Source organism: Bidens hawaiensis, unplaced genomic scaffold, assembly GCF_021521415.1.
Source record: "Bidens hawaiensis isolate Kalapana, Puna unplaced genomic scaffold, B.hawaiensis_p1.1 tig00004525_1, whole genome shotgun sequence".
Classification (NCBI taxonomy): domain Eukaryota; kingdom Viridiplantae; phylum Streptophyta; class Magnoliopsida; order Asterales; family Asteraceae; genus Bidens; species Bidens hawaiensis.
In genome coordinates, this window is record NW_027491273.1 from 1,085,877 (window position 1) to 1,103,818 (window position 17,942).

The 17,942-nt window shown below is 35.6% G+C and overlaps 1 protein-coding gene and 2 pseudogenes across 3 annotated transcripts in view; all 3 read right to left on the bottom strand.

Annotated features, from left to right (window-relative positions):
- The window catches only part of LOC143626810 (proline--tRNA ligase, cytoplasmic-like), a 265,181-nt pseudogene that overhangs the window by 152,865 nt on the left and 94,374 nt on the right, over positions 1-17,942 (bottom strand). The window lies entirely within an intron of this gene.
- On the bottom strand, positions 5,498-8,065 carry LOC143626805 (protein CANDIDATE G-PROTEIN COUPLED RECEPTOR 7-like; annotated as a pseudogene).
- Positions 13,159-17,707, bottom strand: LOC143626897 (ankyrin repeat-containing protein At5g02620-like). 2 transcript variants are annotated; one of them, XM_077096833.1, is made up of 4 exons: positions 17,504-17,707; positions 16,413-16,772; positions 15,184-15,593; positions 13,159-14,288 (listed from the first exon to the last, which is right to left on the bottom strand). In XM_077096833.1, exons 2-4 carry the CDS (start codon positions 16,741-16,743, stop codon positions 13,410-13,412), a joined length of 1,620 nt encoding a protein of 539 aa, XP_076952948.1. In that variant the 5' UTR covers positions 16,744-16,772; positions 17,504-17,707; the 3' UTR covers positions 13,159-13,409. The 2 variants fall into 2 exon arrangements, with proteins under 2 accessions (XP_076952948.1, XP_076952949.1); XM_077096834.1 differs by lacking the exon at positions 17,504-17,707 and adding an exon at positions 17,184-17,202.

The following is a 17,942-nucleotide window of genomic DNA, read 5'->3' on the forward strand; positions in this document are numbered from 1 at the left end:
TGAGAGCCCAAAAGAAGACATAAATATTTATGTCGTTGTAAGTACAGACACCATGAAAGAACATGCAAGCATAAGCATCTCAAGATTCTAATTATATTAATCATAAACTAGCAAAACAGAAAACTAGAGTAAAAAAAACATTACAAAAATAGCTAAACGAAGTCAAACAACTTTTATTTTAATACTTACCTAGAGCATGATCTGTGTACTTACACCAATGGCCTCATCCTTAACTAACTAGTGTGTACTAGACACGATGGGGGGCGGTAATACTATAAATCGTCTTTCAAATCAACGCAAGAATTAATCACACCCAAAATGAATAGTCACATGTTTATGGTTAACATTCATTTAAATGCTTAAACCTAAGTGGGATTGCAAGTTGTTAAAAGCACTCCAAGCCCATTTCTTACCATATACATATATATTCTATATATTTATAATTATATATTCTCTTTCTTTTTCAATTAAATAATATTTTTTATACATTTATCATTATATTTTCTCTCCTGCACTCGCAACAACTTTAAGAAAATATTAAAAAATTATACGAGTGAAACCCTAAATTTAACTTTTCTACATAATATTTTCTCTGTCATCTACTCACGATCACTCAAAATCATCTCATATAAATATATAATTTACAAAATTCACTCGCATAATTATAGAGAACGGATTGAGAACGCTCTAACTTGATATTTGATTAACTATCCGGTTAGTTACAATGTACAGACATAACCTATATTTAGGGGTGTTCTTCGGGTTGTTTTTCGGGTTTCGGGTTTCTCGGGTCAGGTTCTTCGGGTTTCAAAGTTTTAAATCTTAACCCGAAACCCAACCCAAATTTCTCACGGGTTTTTCGGGTTCGGGTTTTTTCGGGTTGGGTTAATCGGGTTTTGAGTATCCTAGAAAATTAAACAAAAACAAAAAAAAAATAAATAACTTCAATGATAAAATTAAAACAACATATTTTTGTTTGCTCGTAATGCAAATAATTAAATAATAAACCAACATAACTTGATAAAGTCACATAAACAAATTCAAAAGAAGAGTAACACTAAGTAACTAACTCGAACCATAAACGTCTTCAATCAGACATGATTTGGTTGTTCGATTACGATTGATATTAGTAATAAACGGAAAACATAAATTAACAATAAACAACCAAACCATAATAGTTTGAATGACAACACAGTCGATTAGGCTCAGATTCTAGTAGCTTTAGTAACTAAGACTAAGCTATTATTCCTAAAAATATATTTAATTTCAAAACTAAAAGTTTATTCGGGTTTACCCGAAATTTATAAATCAAACCCGAGAACCAACCCGAATTACTTCGGTTCGGGTTAGTCTTTTCTCGGGATCGGGTTTTTCGAGTCGGGTTAGTTCGGGTTTGGGTACCAGGGCCGGCTAAACGAATGTGGAGGCCTAAATCGAAACAAAATTTTGAGGCTTTTTCATAACAATTTTTAAGAAAAGAAAAGGTTGCTTATTACAAGTTTTGAACTCATAACCTATACTTTAGTAATAACCAAGTCTACCACCACACTAATACATTACTTTGAGTTTACTTTACCTATTATAATATATCTATATATAATGTTTTTTTTGGACTTGGAGGCCTTAACCAAGTGTGGGCCTAAAGCCCTAACTTGTTTTCGCTGTCCCACGAGCCACCCCTGTTGGATACAGGTTTTTTCGGATTGGATTTCGGGTTTCGAGTAAAAGTAGCAGCCCTAACTATATTGAGTATAACCTATATTGACTGATTGACTAACTTAGGACACAACCTACAACGTGTCTTGTCCCTAATATAACCAAACAATAATCACATCAGTATATGCGTATCCAATTGTTATAATTCATATATTCAGTAAAAAAAATATATATATTACCTAATCGTGGCCGTCAAAAACTTTTCTGTTAACCTTCTGCCGTCAAAATAAAGAAGAAAAAACCTTAATTGATATCCAAACAATAATACTATCGAGTCTTTTTAATCCTCCTTAACCTCGTTCCACCTTTGAGCCATGCTTACTTTTGATATCCAATTTCAGCCCATTTAAATTTAGCATAAGCCCAATTGCAACACAAGTAATTTTAAGAGAGGGAACTTTGATTTGGTCCCTCTGATTTCTTAAAATTATCAGTTTTGGTCCAATAGTTTATTTTAGACTTTTATAGTACAATAATTTCAGTTAACTATCAGTTTTAATCCAATCCATTAACGTCATCCACCAACCGTTAGTTAATACAACTTTGAGGGTCTTTTTTGTATTTTTCACAAACTTTTAGTAATAAGAATTTTTGGGTTTTTACCAAAATTAAATTTTATACTTTTTGTTATTTTTTTAGTATTATGGTTTCTTATATTTGTTTATATATAAATATTTGTACACTTTTTATTTTTAATAAATATAATTTTTTTCGAAACTGACGTTTTTATGCAAGTGTATATTTTTAATAAATACAAACCAAGATGTCATTCCCATTTTGATGGGTTGGCAATGTGATTAAGATGTGAAATAATTGTTTCAAACTCCATAGGGTACAAAAGTTTAGTTGTTTAAAAAAAAAATACAAACCAAAAATTAAAATTAATAAACAGATTTTCAAAAACCCTCCATCATTAGAAAAGTAAAAAAAACAATATAAAATAAATATATGCACTTTTTACTACCGAGAAATAAAAGCAGAAAAGCTAAGTTTTCTAAATTATTTATAGTTAGTAGAAGTGTAGAATTAAAATGAAACTTAAAAAATAAATATTCTATTTTTTAAAGCCTAGATATTATTACAGCTATAAAAAGTAAAAAATAAAAGTATTCAAATACAAATAAATAAATACACAGTTGCATAAAAGCTCCAATTTTGAAAAAAAATATTGTAAAAAAATAAAAAATATATATATTTATAAATAAACAAATATAATAAACCATAATAGTTAGAAAATAAAAAAAAGTATAAAACTTAATTTTGGTAAAAACCCAAAATTTCTTATTGTTAAAAGTTTGTTAAAAATACAAAAAAGACCCTCAAAGTTTATTAACTAACCATTGGTTGATGACGTTAGTGGATTGGACTAAAACTGATAGTTAATTGAAACTATTGTACCATAAAAGATTAAAATAAACTATTGAACCAAAATTGATAATTTTAGAAAATCACAGGGATCAAAACCGAAGTTCTCTCTAATTTTAATTTGTTTTTTTTTGCCACAAAGTTCGTTGAAATTCCAATTACTTTCATGTAATTAATTATGTTAAAGCCCCTCGGGGTCAGTGCCCATACGGCAGTGATGTGGCACTGTGAAAAGGCTTTAAAGCCCCCTCCATAACCGATGGTCGATAAGTAATAACAATCTTCCATGCTTACATTCATATGCATATTCCTTTCAAATAACCATCATATTTAACCATCGATTTTTTCGAGTTTAATATAAACCTCATTATCATTTAAGCTCATAATCTCTTTGACCTAAAAAATTCGACCGGTTTGGTTTTTTCAACAAAAAGCCAAAACCGATTTGTTACAAACTGATTTAAGTTTTAGACCGGTTTTGTTCGTTTTTGTTTATATCCAAACACTTCGGTTTGGTTTAACTGGTTTCATACTAGTTTCAATGGAGAGGATTATATACCAGTCCTAAACCTACGGTTTCTATGATTCCAAACTAGTTTCAAAGAGTACCGGTTTGGTTTCTATTCGGTTCAGAAAACAATTTTTTTTTCTCTCTTCTGGTTGAGCCTTGGATGAGCCATAATTATTAAGACACTTCATTTTTTCGTTCTTCTTCATCTTAGAACCTCCTTCAAGAAATTTCCGCGGTTCATCCCGTAGATCTTTTGTTGATTCGAGTAGGTCCACTGAAAGATATCGTTAGGAATAGCCACAATAAGCAAGGATCTAGCTTTCTCATCAGCTTCAGCAATCTTGATCTCGTCAACACTCTAAAACAATCGAGGTTTGGGCTCCATAGAGAAGGATTTCCGAAATTTTATTAGTGACTGGAACAGCGGGAATTTCTACAAGTGTGAAGTATGGTCCATCGATGATTAAAAGTACACGATCAACTCCATTTAAGAAGTTTATCATCCAGATTTTCGATTGAATGGATACTCATCCCTAACAAGAGCTGGAAGATTTTTGATGGATTCTACTGTTGAAGTTGCATTCCATGTTGATGGTTCAGCATTTATGAAATGGTCAACACAATCAAACTATTATATAGGCTATGTTCGTATTAACCTATTTATTACTTGGGTCACGTTCGCATTAACTTATTAACGTGCCTTGTTTTGGTTGATATGATTTAAAAAACGAATCGTGTTAGCCAACCTAAAACATATTTTTAGTGTCGTGATTAGGTCGTGTCAAAAAGTATTGCCCCTAATACGATGGGCATGTTGACCCATCAATTCATAATCTTATGCATCTTCCGTAATAACTACATTCATCATCAAAACACTTTTGAGTCGAAGACATAACGACCCACACCCGCACAGTTACTAAAGGCCTAATTTCATCAAATCATTTTTTTTAATGGGCTAATTGGGTAATTTAGCGGACACAACACGACAAGAAAGATGTTGTGACAAAACACTTTCAGAAAATGAACGAGTTCCTTTACTAGATAGATGGCCTTCAAGGAGGCAAAAACTAGTCGAATTCAAACATAAGATCTCTGCTAGCGAGACACGGGTGGGGCGCTGAAGGTTAAAAATGAACTAGTTTGAAAGAAGATGATCTGTACACTACCAGTTTTATGCAACTTACAGTTATACACCATTTATAGTCTATAAACCACTTAAGAACAAACAGGAAGACGACAGAAACTCAACTATCTGTATGAGAACTGAACCACACAAGAACTCGGAAGATGTCAGACAACCAACGAGTTAGAATTCAGAGACACTGAAGCCAGAAGACCGGTTCCAGTCTTACAATGTCGCAAATGTGTGCACGTGAATGATCAGTATACAGGTGCGTTTTGAGCAGATGAACATCTAGCTCACAACTGTACCCATACTCGATTACTCCAAACCGAACAGTTACAGTACTTATATATCTATATCTACTCAAAGCTACCGATCAAGAGCCTACATCACTGGCTTAGTAATCTATCACTAATATGTCACAATCATAGTTGTGAGTAAAAAGCCTTAAAGCTTTTGCCTAAAAAACGAGTCTAAAACCATAAGTTACCCAAACAAAGATCTGAAGGCATTATGTTTCGAAACAATCGAGGCATTACAGCCCTGGCCATCAAGTACGGAATGCAAGAAAAAGCAGATATGTTGCCATGCACGCTAAAACGACAAATATACAGTGCAGAAACGAAAAGTCGAAAACCATGCTAATCTTAAAAGTATCCAACAGTTCTAATTACGAAAAAAGATGTTCTCTAAAGATTGCATATTTATGTAGGCAGATATGTATTTGAAGTACGCAATAAATCAAAGAAATCAACAATGAACAAATTAACAAATAAGCCGATACGAAAATACAAAACTTTGAACACACGCTATCAGTAAATCCATATTTGTTATGACATAAAATAAAAGTAAGTAACATCAAACCGTTTCACAAAAAACTAACTCAAGTTTAAGTTGGCAACTCACAGTGTATCATCATCATCTAGACAAGTATGAAAGATAAACGAAGAACCGATCCTCAAACCTCAACACGCAGTTTCAAAGCTCAAACTCCTCATCCCGTAACGCCATCTCAGCCGCCTCTTCATCCTCATCATCAAGCACAAAGTACTCGTTCTTCTCAACCGGCCTGAACATATAAAACATCACCAAATAAAACACAAGACTCGCAATCTCCTCTGCCGCACTCGCCACCCACTTGTACTTATACGCCGCAATCGTCTTCAACGCAAACACAACAATCCTCGTAAAATACAAGTACCCAATCACCACAATATAAAACTGCCTAAACAACATCAACTTCGCCAAGTTCCTCGCCGCCTTCCCGTCCGTCTTCGACGTCTCTCGCAACGACCGAATCGACCACACGATCGGGAAAATAATCGCGCAACAGCAAATAATATCCACCAACAAAAACACCTGGTTCCACGTCACCCAATCCTTAATAAACGGCCCCGTCTCCCCAACCACAACCGACGTTCGCCAAAACCTGCAACGGAATCACAATCATCAAAACCTGCTTCTCCTTCTCCTGCAAAAACGGCTTCAGAAACGACCACCCGGTCCCAATCAACACAATAACCGTAAACAACAACACGACTCTAATAAACTGAAAGATATAAACAATACATCCCATCCATGGGGAGTCCCAGTAACCTTCACATAATGTTTATCCTCCGCGGCGCAAATTAAGTTAAGCGCCTTCATAATAAGCAAACCGCCCATTAACAAATGGATCCTATGCACGGACCGCTTATTTTTAAAACATAACGAAATCCAAAACCCTAAGAAACAAATATAAACCACGGAGAATATAAAATAAAGCGAAGGCAGCTGAGTCATTCCAGCTGGCAAATAGTCCCTGGTTTCCGTATTTGTATTTGTATTCGTATTCGTATTGTAAAGCTCGGTTTTTACGTCCATTGTAACCAGCGACTGCGGGTTACAGTTGGCGAAAAACAACGAGTACTCGTTCGGATAAGTAACCGGATACGTTTTATTAAACGACGAGTTAGGCGGAGGCGATAGATCTCGGAAGGTGAATAACAGTGAGATGAATTGGGAGTCTACTACGCAGAAGCTAGGGTTTTGTTGAAGCTCCAAGAGGACTTGGATGAGTGACTCTTCGGATAGTAAGAAGAAGCCGAGGCGTGCTTGAAGAGGTAGGTCACAGCAGAGGCGGTTAGGACCCGCAGGACTTCCTTAAAAGGAGACGTCTGCGCAGTTGAACACGCAAGACTCCTTAAATGGACGTCTGCGCAGTTGAACCCGCAGACTTCACCATAGGGACGTCTGCGCCGCGACCTACCAAACCTGCAGGACTCACCACGCTCAGAGTTGTGACGACCTCACATGCGGTACGCAAGCTGGTCCCGCAGGAAATGCCTCCCTATGGTTTCCAAGTATCCCCTGTTCCCGCAGGTGCGGATACCCGCCATTAGGGACTGGCCACCCGCGCAGCATGGCTACACGCATAAAGGCTCCAACTCGTAATAATTCAGTAGTCACCTGAAGAATGAATGAGCAAAGCCGGGAACTTTCCCGCATAAAGGCGGGAGGGGGAAAACTCCCGCCTAAATGAGCCAGTCCGTATAATAATGGAGGATCTTTTGTGTGATACCTGACGAGGTATGGACAAAAGATCTGACCAACGATACGACAGCTCACTAACAGCAGCATGGCAACACGCCACAGCACTGTGACCATTAGCCGCCGCCTGCTCACCAACTCCTGCCATACCACGTGCCTAGCCTGTAGTTGGTGGAAAAGGAAAAGTGAACAGCACGCCTGGTCACTGTCAGCCGCTACCTATCCACCAATTACCAGCAGAGCACGTGCGTAGGCCACAGTTGGCAGAGTAATAGGCCGGCTAAACCTCCTTGGAAACCCACCTTCGGCTATAAAAGACATCAAATGGTAATATCATTTCATCATCTAATATCTTGTATAATTTACCTGATAACTGCTCTAGTATTATTAATATACTTTATTATTCAAAGAGTAATATAGACTGATTCTCACGCCGGAGGGTGGTCACAAGGAGGAACCCCCCCTTTCTTAGTGACGAGCTCACGGTGTCTGTTTTGCAGATTATCGGAAGAACCATCTTGCCAGAATTAACCCCTCGTGGGAAACGTCTATCTAACCCTCAGGTTACTCGTAATCTGTCGGGGTTCGACTGGTGTTTCTTCATTGGCGCCATCCGTGGGACGTGACGGAGTGGACGTGACGGAGACGGCGGAGATTGCGACGGAGGCGAAGCCGGTGTGAGTGAATCCGAATTTCTCGAAGAGGATCATCGGACGGTTGTCGGATCGGATCTTGAGGGATTTTATCTCGGCCGTTGATGGAGATGTGGAGAGGAATAAGAGGAGAGTGATGGCGGTGAGAGTTTTGGTTAGGATCCTCATTTTTTCGGATTTTTTTTGGATTTTCCGGCGGCGGAGTACGGTGGTTTGACGGCGGAAGACGGTGGTGGAGGAAATAGAGAGAGAGAGGAATTTGGTGTTGGGAGAGAGGTTATGTTAATGTGTAGTTGGAAGATGTGAGCCGTTTAATTGTGATTTACTCAATCCGAGGGTGAATCTGGGCCGTTGGATAGATTGGTTTGACAGCGTGGAATGTGAATATGATGATGATGGTGACACAAGTGTACAACGTGTTTAGAGTTTTGAGTTTAGACTCGGATCTCTACCCGGTTGGGGTAACTTCTGTTCACAAATCGAGTTAGAGTGGATTTGAGCTTAAGTTTGAAATAAAACGAGGTAGTTTAGTTAGGGTTGAGTTTAATTTTGAAGTTAAACGAGCGTAACTTCAAGCCAACGAGCCGAGCTTGGGTTTAGTTTGGCTCAGTTTAAAAAATGAGCTAAACTAGGTTAGGTTGTTTTGAAATTTGAATCATGTGTTTTTAGCTAGTTTTATTCGAACTTTTATCGAGCGAGCGATGAGTCTGAGCTTCAAGCCGCGAGTTTTTTGAACAGCTCTAGATTTAGTTGGGGGTGTGCTGAATGGAGTAAATAGATCGAATACGGCTTAATCCGTTGGTTTAAATCATGCTAAAGATAAGTTTGTGTGTTGCGCAATAAGATGACGGTTGAAAGATTGGCTCGCGTGTGATTTTGGACCAATCAGATACGGGATGTCCCACTATTAACGGAATAGGACCCACCTGATGAGAATGACGTTTACCAGCATTAAACTATTGATAGTAGGTTTCTGAACAAGGTAAGACATCTTTGACCTTTAACTCCTTACTTTCACTTACACTTTGACTCTAAGATTGATTTACTGGTTTTTATGTTGGAGGCTGGTCACTGCTGTGGCGAGACTAACGGTGGTCCGTTTTGCAAATCGAAAGTGTTTCTCCGGATATGGATCTCCTTATATGCAGAAGAACTCCGGAGCCTATCTTTGTAGCTACTTTGGTTTGGTGCTAATTTATTGACGTCATCCGTGTGACTCAAACCCATGACCACGTTTATTATATTAAAACCCTACCAATTTACTAGCCTGACGATCGCATCAATTTTAAAACCAGTTAATACTATAAATAGTATAAACACGTTAAAAGAAACTAAAATCTAGACAAAAATTATGTAGATCTTGTAGTTCTTATGCTCAAATATGACGTTGAGTATTTTGCTCGTTTGTTCAGATATGACTCTTCATATCTATTTGTTTCCTTGTTGGATTTTTAGTACTTCGCAAAATGGGAAAATCAGTAAATATGGCTTGATCGCCAAATTACTTGGTTCAATGGTAGTGCATTAAAACCGTCCGACTTAAATAGAAACGGGTTCATAACCACCAATTGTGCAATTCCTATTTCCTAATATGGTTATTAAAAGATTTAACTATTCTACTTGATTACACATTTCATATCTCATGACAACACTCCGCTTAAAAAAATTATGTTATACATTACTACCATTATACTACTAGATAGCATAATACTAAAACAATTCTTTGTGAACAAAATAACTAATAGTATAAGATATGTTTTGATGCCTTATAATAAAACTTAACTAAAACTTAGTTAAATGGAAAAATAGTACAAAGTGTATGATACTCACCTTAGTTTAACTGTATCTTTTAGTATTTTTAGTCTAATCTTCAGTGACTACTGTTTGACTTGATTTGAATATTATATGATATGCTATGATGTCTTAAGGAAAACTAAATTAAAACTTAGTTAAGGGAAAAATAGTAAGTGTATAATATTCCCCTATGTTTTAACTATATATTTTAGTATTTGTAGTCTATTCTTCTGTGACTTGATGTGAATATTAAGGATACGCTATGATGTCTTATAGGTAGGGGTGTTTACGATCCGGTTTTTGTGGTTTTTAGGTTAAACCGTAAACCAAATCGTTGGTAACGGTTTTTTATTCTTGTAACCAAAACCAAACCGTATAACTCTCAAACCGAACCAAACTGTTAGTTACGGTTTGGTTCCGGTTTGATTTCACGGTTTGAGTATGTTGGGTTTTTATATAAAATGTTCAAAATAAGATATGATAAATTTGTAGTGAAACTGTGAATAATTTGCAAAAGTTCATATTTAAAATACAATTCATTCGGTTCATAGTCACGTTTAGTAATTTAATAGAATTTAATAATGAGATGCATATATATTTATGGTGATGAGTGGAAGAGGTCTGGTATTCATAGTCTAAGATCATGAGATATATATTAATTTAGTATGTAATATAAATTTACAAATCTAAAGGTCAAATAACTGATTGTTGGTGCATTTTAGATTTGGGCTCAACTCATTTCTCATTTAGTATTTAGTTAATATTTTAATATGGTATTATATATAAACTATCGGTTTATATTTAAAACAAATATTGATATATATATATAGTATGAACTACTTACAAAATTAAATATAATTAAACTAGACGGTCGGGTCTGGTTTTATACGGTTGGTTTTTGGTACAAACCGTTCACTACGGTTTGAAATTTTTGAAACTGATCAACCGAAATTTGATAAAATAAATCAACCGTGAAACCAAACCGATGACCAGTTTGGGCGGTTTCACGGTTTCGAACCGAGCCGTGAACACCCCTGCTTATAGGAAAACTTAACTAAAACTTAGTTAAGGGAAAAATAGCATGTGTATGATACTCATCTCGTTTTAACTTTATCTTGTAGTATTTGTAGTCTAATCTTCAATGACTACCATTTGACTCGATGTGGTGAGTCATTGATGTTCCCTTCCTTATGGAATGCAAACCATACCTTGAGAAAAGTTTTGGGGAGATGTGTTTCACTCTAACACCTTTGATGTAGTGCCCTATTATCTTATCAATCTTAATCACATACCCTCTTACCGTGCATGCTATAACTTTAGCATAACTTGATAATATTGTTGTCACGGTTTACTATGTGTGCCTCCAAGAAAACCTAATTGTCGTATGCGAACACGAAACCTAACTGAGTTCATGCTTTATGTAGATCTGATAGATATCAATATGTTCAACAAGTCATGGCTTATCATTTGTTTCGATACAACCTCGAGTTGCCCTAAACCCATTTTAACTTAAGAATAAACCCAACCCACCTATTATACAAGGTTTGTTCTAGATCAAGCAATGCTTAGGGGTGACAATGAAACCCAAACCCGATGGAAAAACCCAAAACCCGACATAATTGGAACGGTAATACTCGACCCATTAGGTTTTGAGATTAGTTTTGTAATCTTTCATAGGTTTAGGATTTCTAATATACCCGATAACATAGACCCATTTACCCGATTATATACCCGAAGTACCCCACATAGCTTATTATGTGTGTGTGTATGCACACACACACATATATAGAGAATTAAGGAAATGTTAACATGAAACCATTCTCTAAACTATTAAACCATTGAAACTCAGTTTATAACCATTGATTTATTAAATGAATGGTTGAGATCAATTTGGTTGTGTTGGCCCCACATGAATCCACCATCTTTTGATTAAAATAAGAAATAAGGGTATGTATGTAATTTAACATATCAAGGAAAAGGTGTTTCACTCTCCAAAAAGATGTACAATTTATCATAAAATCAGATATTCGGAGGTGTGTTGCGTTTTTTCTCCACCTTTATATTAATACCCTAGGAAATATAACAAATGTAAATCGCCAGTAAATGTAATAAATGTAAATTGGAATGTATGACACATGTAATAAACGTAGATATGTTTACGTATTTTACATGCTTTACATTCAGTCATGTTTTACATCGTTACATATTTTACATATTTTACATGCTTTACATTCAGACATGCTTTACATCTTTACATCTTCTACATATTTTACATTAAGCAAAAAACAGACATTCCATATGTTTACATGCAGACGTGTTTTACATCTTTTACATACCTTACAAATGTAAATTAACGAATTCTTTTAATAACTTTGCATACTTTACATGTTTTACATATGTAAACTAGCGAATTCTTTGAATAACACCAGTAAATGTAACAAACGTAAATCAGAGAACCGAGGGGTGAAGCTTGTTGGTGGCAGAAATTTTAGTCTGGTAGCCACATATCAAAAAGAAGATGAAGTGGTCTTTGATTCTTAGAGAGAGAGAGAGAGAGATCGTGACTTGTTTGCTGTTTGTGTTAGTATGTGAGATATAATAAATAAATAAATAAATAAAAGAAAGATTAAAAATGTGATGGTACAAGTTAACATCTCTCACTTTTCAAACACTTCTTAACCTTAAACATGAAATACCAACAATACCCTTATACCATCTTTATTAATATAAATGAGATTGCATATGTGGCCTCTTCCTACATCACATATGGGATTTCAAGAGTGCTCATGATAACAACGGATTTCAAACAACATTTTTCCTATATATATACACATACCTTTAATATATTATTTGTCGAAACTTATTTATGTCAATTATTTAATATATTTTATCTTTATGGTAACCTTTTTTGTAATCGATTAGTTATATTTTTTCAAAACCCGATAGCAACCCGACGGGTTTTGAGCCAGTTATACCCATCGGGTATTTTATCAAAACCCGATTGAAAACCCGGTGAGAAAATCTGATAGGTAATTACCCGATTAAAACCTATGGGTTTAGAACAGACTTTAATAATCATGTATGGATTTAGAAATACCTAAACCTAACTCATTACCGTCCCTAACAATACTAATCTAGCATGTGTATTTATTAAAATATCTTTAGTAAGCATATCTATTGAAACCATTATCAATCATTCATATGAATAACATGCATAAAACAACAATTCACGATAAGATGCTTAATAAGCCCCATACACTTTAGAATTGTTTATTATTATACTGAATACAATAACAACAATCCCATGTGTAGCATATAACCATCCACCAACCTAGGGTACAACCATCAATGCACATAGCAAATAGTACAACTAATGCATAAATTCAGCATCTCAAAACATGTATGCCTTCTATCATGTCTCTCTCTTTAATATATACATATGAGGTGATCATACACCAAGTCAACAAGTCAACAACCAAAATAACTTGCAAAAAGATGCCCTCAATTTTAACTTCTAAACCATCATTTATGTAAATATACAAAAAAGAACCCTATACTTTGCAAGAACTGTCATTTTTTTTGTAAAACTTTGTTCAAAAGTCAAAACCATGTATTCTTGCAAAACATGGTATTCTCATTTGCATTTACATCAAAACAATGGTTTCATTGGCATTGAAAAATCAAATATGATGATGATCAAGAAACTTATTTCATCAAATCAGATGGCATACAGTTTCTTAAAATCATCATTCTCCGAATCCGAGTGCACCGAAACCGACCCCGAGAGTGACTTGCTACTCCTCGCCGACCGTCTAATACTCCTTAAGTTATTAGCCTCGATCCGATGCATGATCACCCAATAACACATTGTCCCGAGTGTCGATGCCAATGTAACGGACCCTATAACCGCCACCCCAACCGCCAACCACCGCTCGTTTCCCACAACAATAAATGAAAGAGCAAGAAACGCTACTGACACAAAAACACAGGCTAACCACATTAACTTATTAATAACTGCCATCACTTGTTTCTTAGCCCGTCGTTCAACCACCACGATCGACGTCTGAACCACCACCACTGCCAGTGATATGAACAACGCAAGCGAGTCGAAGATCAAGAAAATGATAAACTCGGGATTTCCCGCTATGTTTGCTTCACCTAAGACTTTATCAGGTGGGATCCCGTCGGACCCGTCAACATATTGTCCGGGCAGCTGGTATATGGCGGCAAAGGTGACGGTGGCTATCAAGACCGCCACCACGGTGGTGGAGTTGATGGCATTGTTGAGGCTTTCATGGTGCATTTTGTTTATACGTTTTCCGATGCCTTTAACGCGTTTGTGAGTTTTGAGTGTGTGCTCGAGTTGGTCATGGACCTCGTGTTTGATGTCACTCACTGTTTGTTTGAGCTCTCGGGCCGTGGTGGTTGCTGGTGGTGGTTTCTTTATTGACTTTGCATTAACGAATCCGTGTTCTCGTAAGATTTTTGCAATTTCAGATCGGGTGAATTTCTCGGCGGTGTCGAGTGCGGTTTCTCCCGATTTGCTGATGGCGTCTTTTTTTAATATTTCCTTGTGGGTTAGCAGTGCTTGAACAATCTGCAAATTAAGCAATATTCATGAGTTTTGACTTTTGTGGACTTAAAAGGTCAAAGTCAAAATCTTTTGAATTAATTCTGTAAGGGATTCATTCCCATTTAAGATTAATGGAAAGTAGGATAATAAAATTCATAATATTAACTACAGTTAGAGAAATGTTGGAGCTACACTTGCAAGCATAACTAAATAAACTTCAAGTTTAAGAACTGGCATTTTGAGCTTAAAAGTCAAAGTCAACTTTCTTGAAGGGGAACTATGACAATCTTAAGTACCTTTGAAAAAATGAAAAGCATGAAATCAAGCGATATTCATGTGTTAGTTAACTTGCAATACTATCTAAACAACATTTAAAACTAAAAGCTAGCATTTTGACCTCAAAAGTCAGATGTAAAGTCAACTTTCTCGAAATGTTAATTATTATGATAAAGTATTACAATCTCAGAGGTAAAACTGCTACCTTTTAAAATCAAAAGTTGTACTAAATTTATAACTAACTGCAATCCAAACAAGGCCTCAAAGTGAAAACTAGCATTTTGACCTCAAAAGTCAAAGTCAACCTTCTTTAAATGAATTATGACAGTATTAAGTACCTTCGAAAATATATGATCCATGAATCAAGCAATAGTAAGGAGTTAATGATCTTGCAATAGTATCCAGACAAAATCCAAATAAAAAGCTAGTATCTTGACCTCAAAATCAGATTCAAAGTCAACTTTCTTGAAATGTTACTATGGTAATCTTTAAGTATTACAATCTCAGAGGTCAAAATACCACCTTTTAAATCAAACTTTTCATTAAATTGCCTTCCAAACAAAACCCGAATGTAAAAAAGCATTTTGACCTCAAAAGTCAAAGTCAACTTTCTTAAAACGAAAGCATAAGAATTTACAATTACCTCTACGCGGCCCTTTCGTGTAGCTATATGCAAAGCAGTATTCTCTTTTTTATCAACCATGTTCAACAGTCCATCATCAGCTGCAATAAGTTCATTAACAATGTCAACACTTTGACCTTTAGCAGCCATATGAAGCGCGGTTTGACCCTTTTTATCAGCTCTAGTGGCGATTTCAGGCACTTTCTCTAAAAGGGCTTTCATTACATCCAAATGACCCTTTCGTGCACATGAATGTAACGCGGTTTTATGGTTGCTTTTGGCTATAGTGGCCATACCACTATTTTTCTCCAATAAATACTTGACCGCCTCAATATGACCTTGTTCACAAGCCGTGTGTAAAGCCGTTGTGTTTGTTTGATCAAATGTCATTGAAAGCTCGGATTGTGATTCCATGAGAATCTTCAATATCTCTGAAAAGAAACAATTGCTTCAAGATTTGACTTTTGAGATACAGTAAACAAGATTGCTTTGTGTCAATAATGCTAAAGATTGGATTTTAAAAAGCGTGATACAAATTAAATGAGACAACTTGAATCAACTATGTGGTTTCAAGAAAACCGGACAGTTTGACTTTTCAGGTCAATCTTAAGAAAAAGATGAAGGCTAATTCATGAAAAGGTTATCAAGAACTAGTTATATCATAAGCAATCGGTAAACTGTTCTAAGAAATTGAAACAAGTTGACTTTGTTGGTCAAATTCATAAATTCCCAAATTCAAGATTTTTGGATCCTTAGCATATATGTAAAAATACCTAACCAACTTCTATGCCTCATTGTTTGATTTTGGTTCTGATTATCAAGAACTCATATGCGGTACAATATTAGCAACAACTAAACCATTTCAAGAAAAGTCAAAGTTTGACTTTTCAGGTCAAACTTAAGAACAAATGAAGGAAAATTCATGCTAGGTAAAAGGCTAAGGTCATGAAGAACTAATCTTGTCACATATACCAAATTATTAGGCAAACGGTAAACCGATCCAAGAAAGTGATACAAGTTGACTTTTTTGGTCAAACTTATTACTTCCCAAAATCAAGATTTTATGTTGATCTTGCTAGAGATCCACCCTTTATATCTCTTTGTAGCACTTATAATCCTATTTGATCATCTGATTTAGCTTTCATATCGAATTTCAACTCAAATTCAGTTCATTTGACCTCAAGAATCAACAATTAATGAACAACCTAGCACATACAAAAACAAGCATAACTTAATATTCAAATTCATACCAAGATCTCCTTGTTTCGCAGCGATATGAAACGCATCAAACCCGTTCTTAGCCTTGATTCCAGCAGCCTCTAACTCATAATATTTCATCATCTCCCTCACCATATCCACACAACCATATTCCACCGCAACATAAAGCGCGGTTTCACCGGATTGATTCGTTTTTGACAGCAATTCCTTTAATTCTTGTTCATCTGTGCTACTTAATATCTCCAAAACTGAATCTTTATCCCTTGCTCTCACTGCAATATGCAAAGATGTATCATCTCTTTTCTCCATTGTCCTGTTTCTGCTCAAGCTCTGATGGCGGTTTCCGGCCACCGGAGATTCCATCTCACCGGATTATGACCGGAATCCTAATTCTGATGAATCAAGAAAGACACCCATATCAATTAGACAATCATAAAATTTCAAGATTATCATCATCGTACTCAGTAAATCTCACCAATAGCAAAGCTATGGTAGGGTCTGAGGAGAGTAAGATGTAGACAGCCTTACCTCTACCCCATAGGAATAGAGAGGCTACTTCCGACCCTCGGTTCGAAAAAATTTCAAGATTATATTTTTACTAATCTTTATACTAATTATGCTCTGATGGCTGTTTCCAGTCACCGGATAATCCATCTAACCTGATTCTGATCGGAATCTTAATTCTAATGAATCAAGAAAGACGTCCATATCAATAAAAAAATTTCAAGATCATCTACTTACTAATCACTATGCTCTAATTTCAAATTACTAGCAAACCCATATCATAAAAATCAAATCTTTACCAGGGTTTTGAATAATCTTTACACTAATTATGCTCTAATTTCAAATTACTAGCAAACCCATATCATAAAAATTGAATCTTTACTTCTCTTTTGAATAATCTTTACACTAATATGCTCTAATTTCAAATTACTAGCAAACCCATATCATAAAAATCAAATCTTTACTTCTGTTTTGAATAATCTTTACACTAGTTGTGCTCTAATTTCAAATTTATAGCAAACCCATGTCATAAAGATCAAATCTTTACCAGGGTTTTGAATAATCTTTACACTTATCATACTCTAATTTCAAACCCATATCATAAAAATCAAATCTTTACCTGGGTTTAGAATATTTATGAATGAATCACTCCACCCATCTTGGAAATCAAGTAAACAACCCAAGAAATTGGTGGGTTTTGAAGGAGGAAGATTGAAGAACAAAAATAATAATAAAAATTGAAGCTTGATGATTAATAATTGGGTTGAAAGTGGTGATAAGTGAGAAAGATTGATCAAGTTTTGTAATTTAAAAGGATGGGAAGAAAAAAGAGAAAATAGTAATGAAGCAATGATTTGTGTCCTTTTGTGGTAGTGGTGGTCTTGCTGCATCATAATAATAATATATTAATTTTTTCTACTAATAATAATCTGACTGTTGTGAAAGAATTGAATGTGTTTTGACAATGGATTCTGTAGCATGTAACATGCTTTTGTGCAAAATGGTGTTTAGGCTGAGGGGTGTGGGGGGCGCGAGAGGGGACGCGAGTGGGGGCTCCA

Excerpts from the sequence above, each read along its gene's own strand:
- LOC143626897 (XM_077096833.1), bottom strand. The coding sequence starts at position 16,743 with ATGGAATCTCCGGTGGCCGGAAACCGCCATCAGAGCTTGAGCAGAAAC. Across the intron at positions 15,594-16,412 it reads TGCGAAACAAGGAGATCTTG|AGATATTGAAGATTCTCATG; the intron begins GTATGAATTTGA and ends GTTTCTTTTCAG. Across the intron at positions 14,289-15,183 it reads CACGAAAGGGCCGCGTAGAG|ATTGTTCAAGCACTGCTAAC; the intron begins GTAATTGTAAAT and ends CTTAATTTGCAG.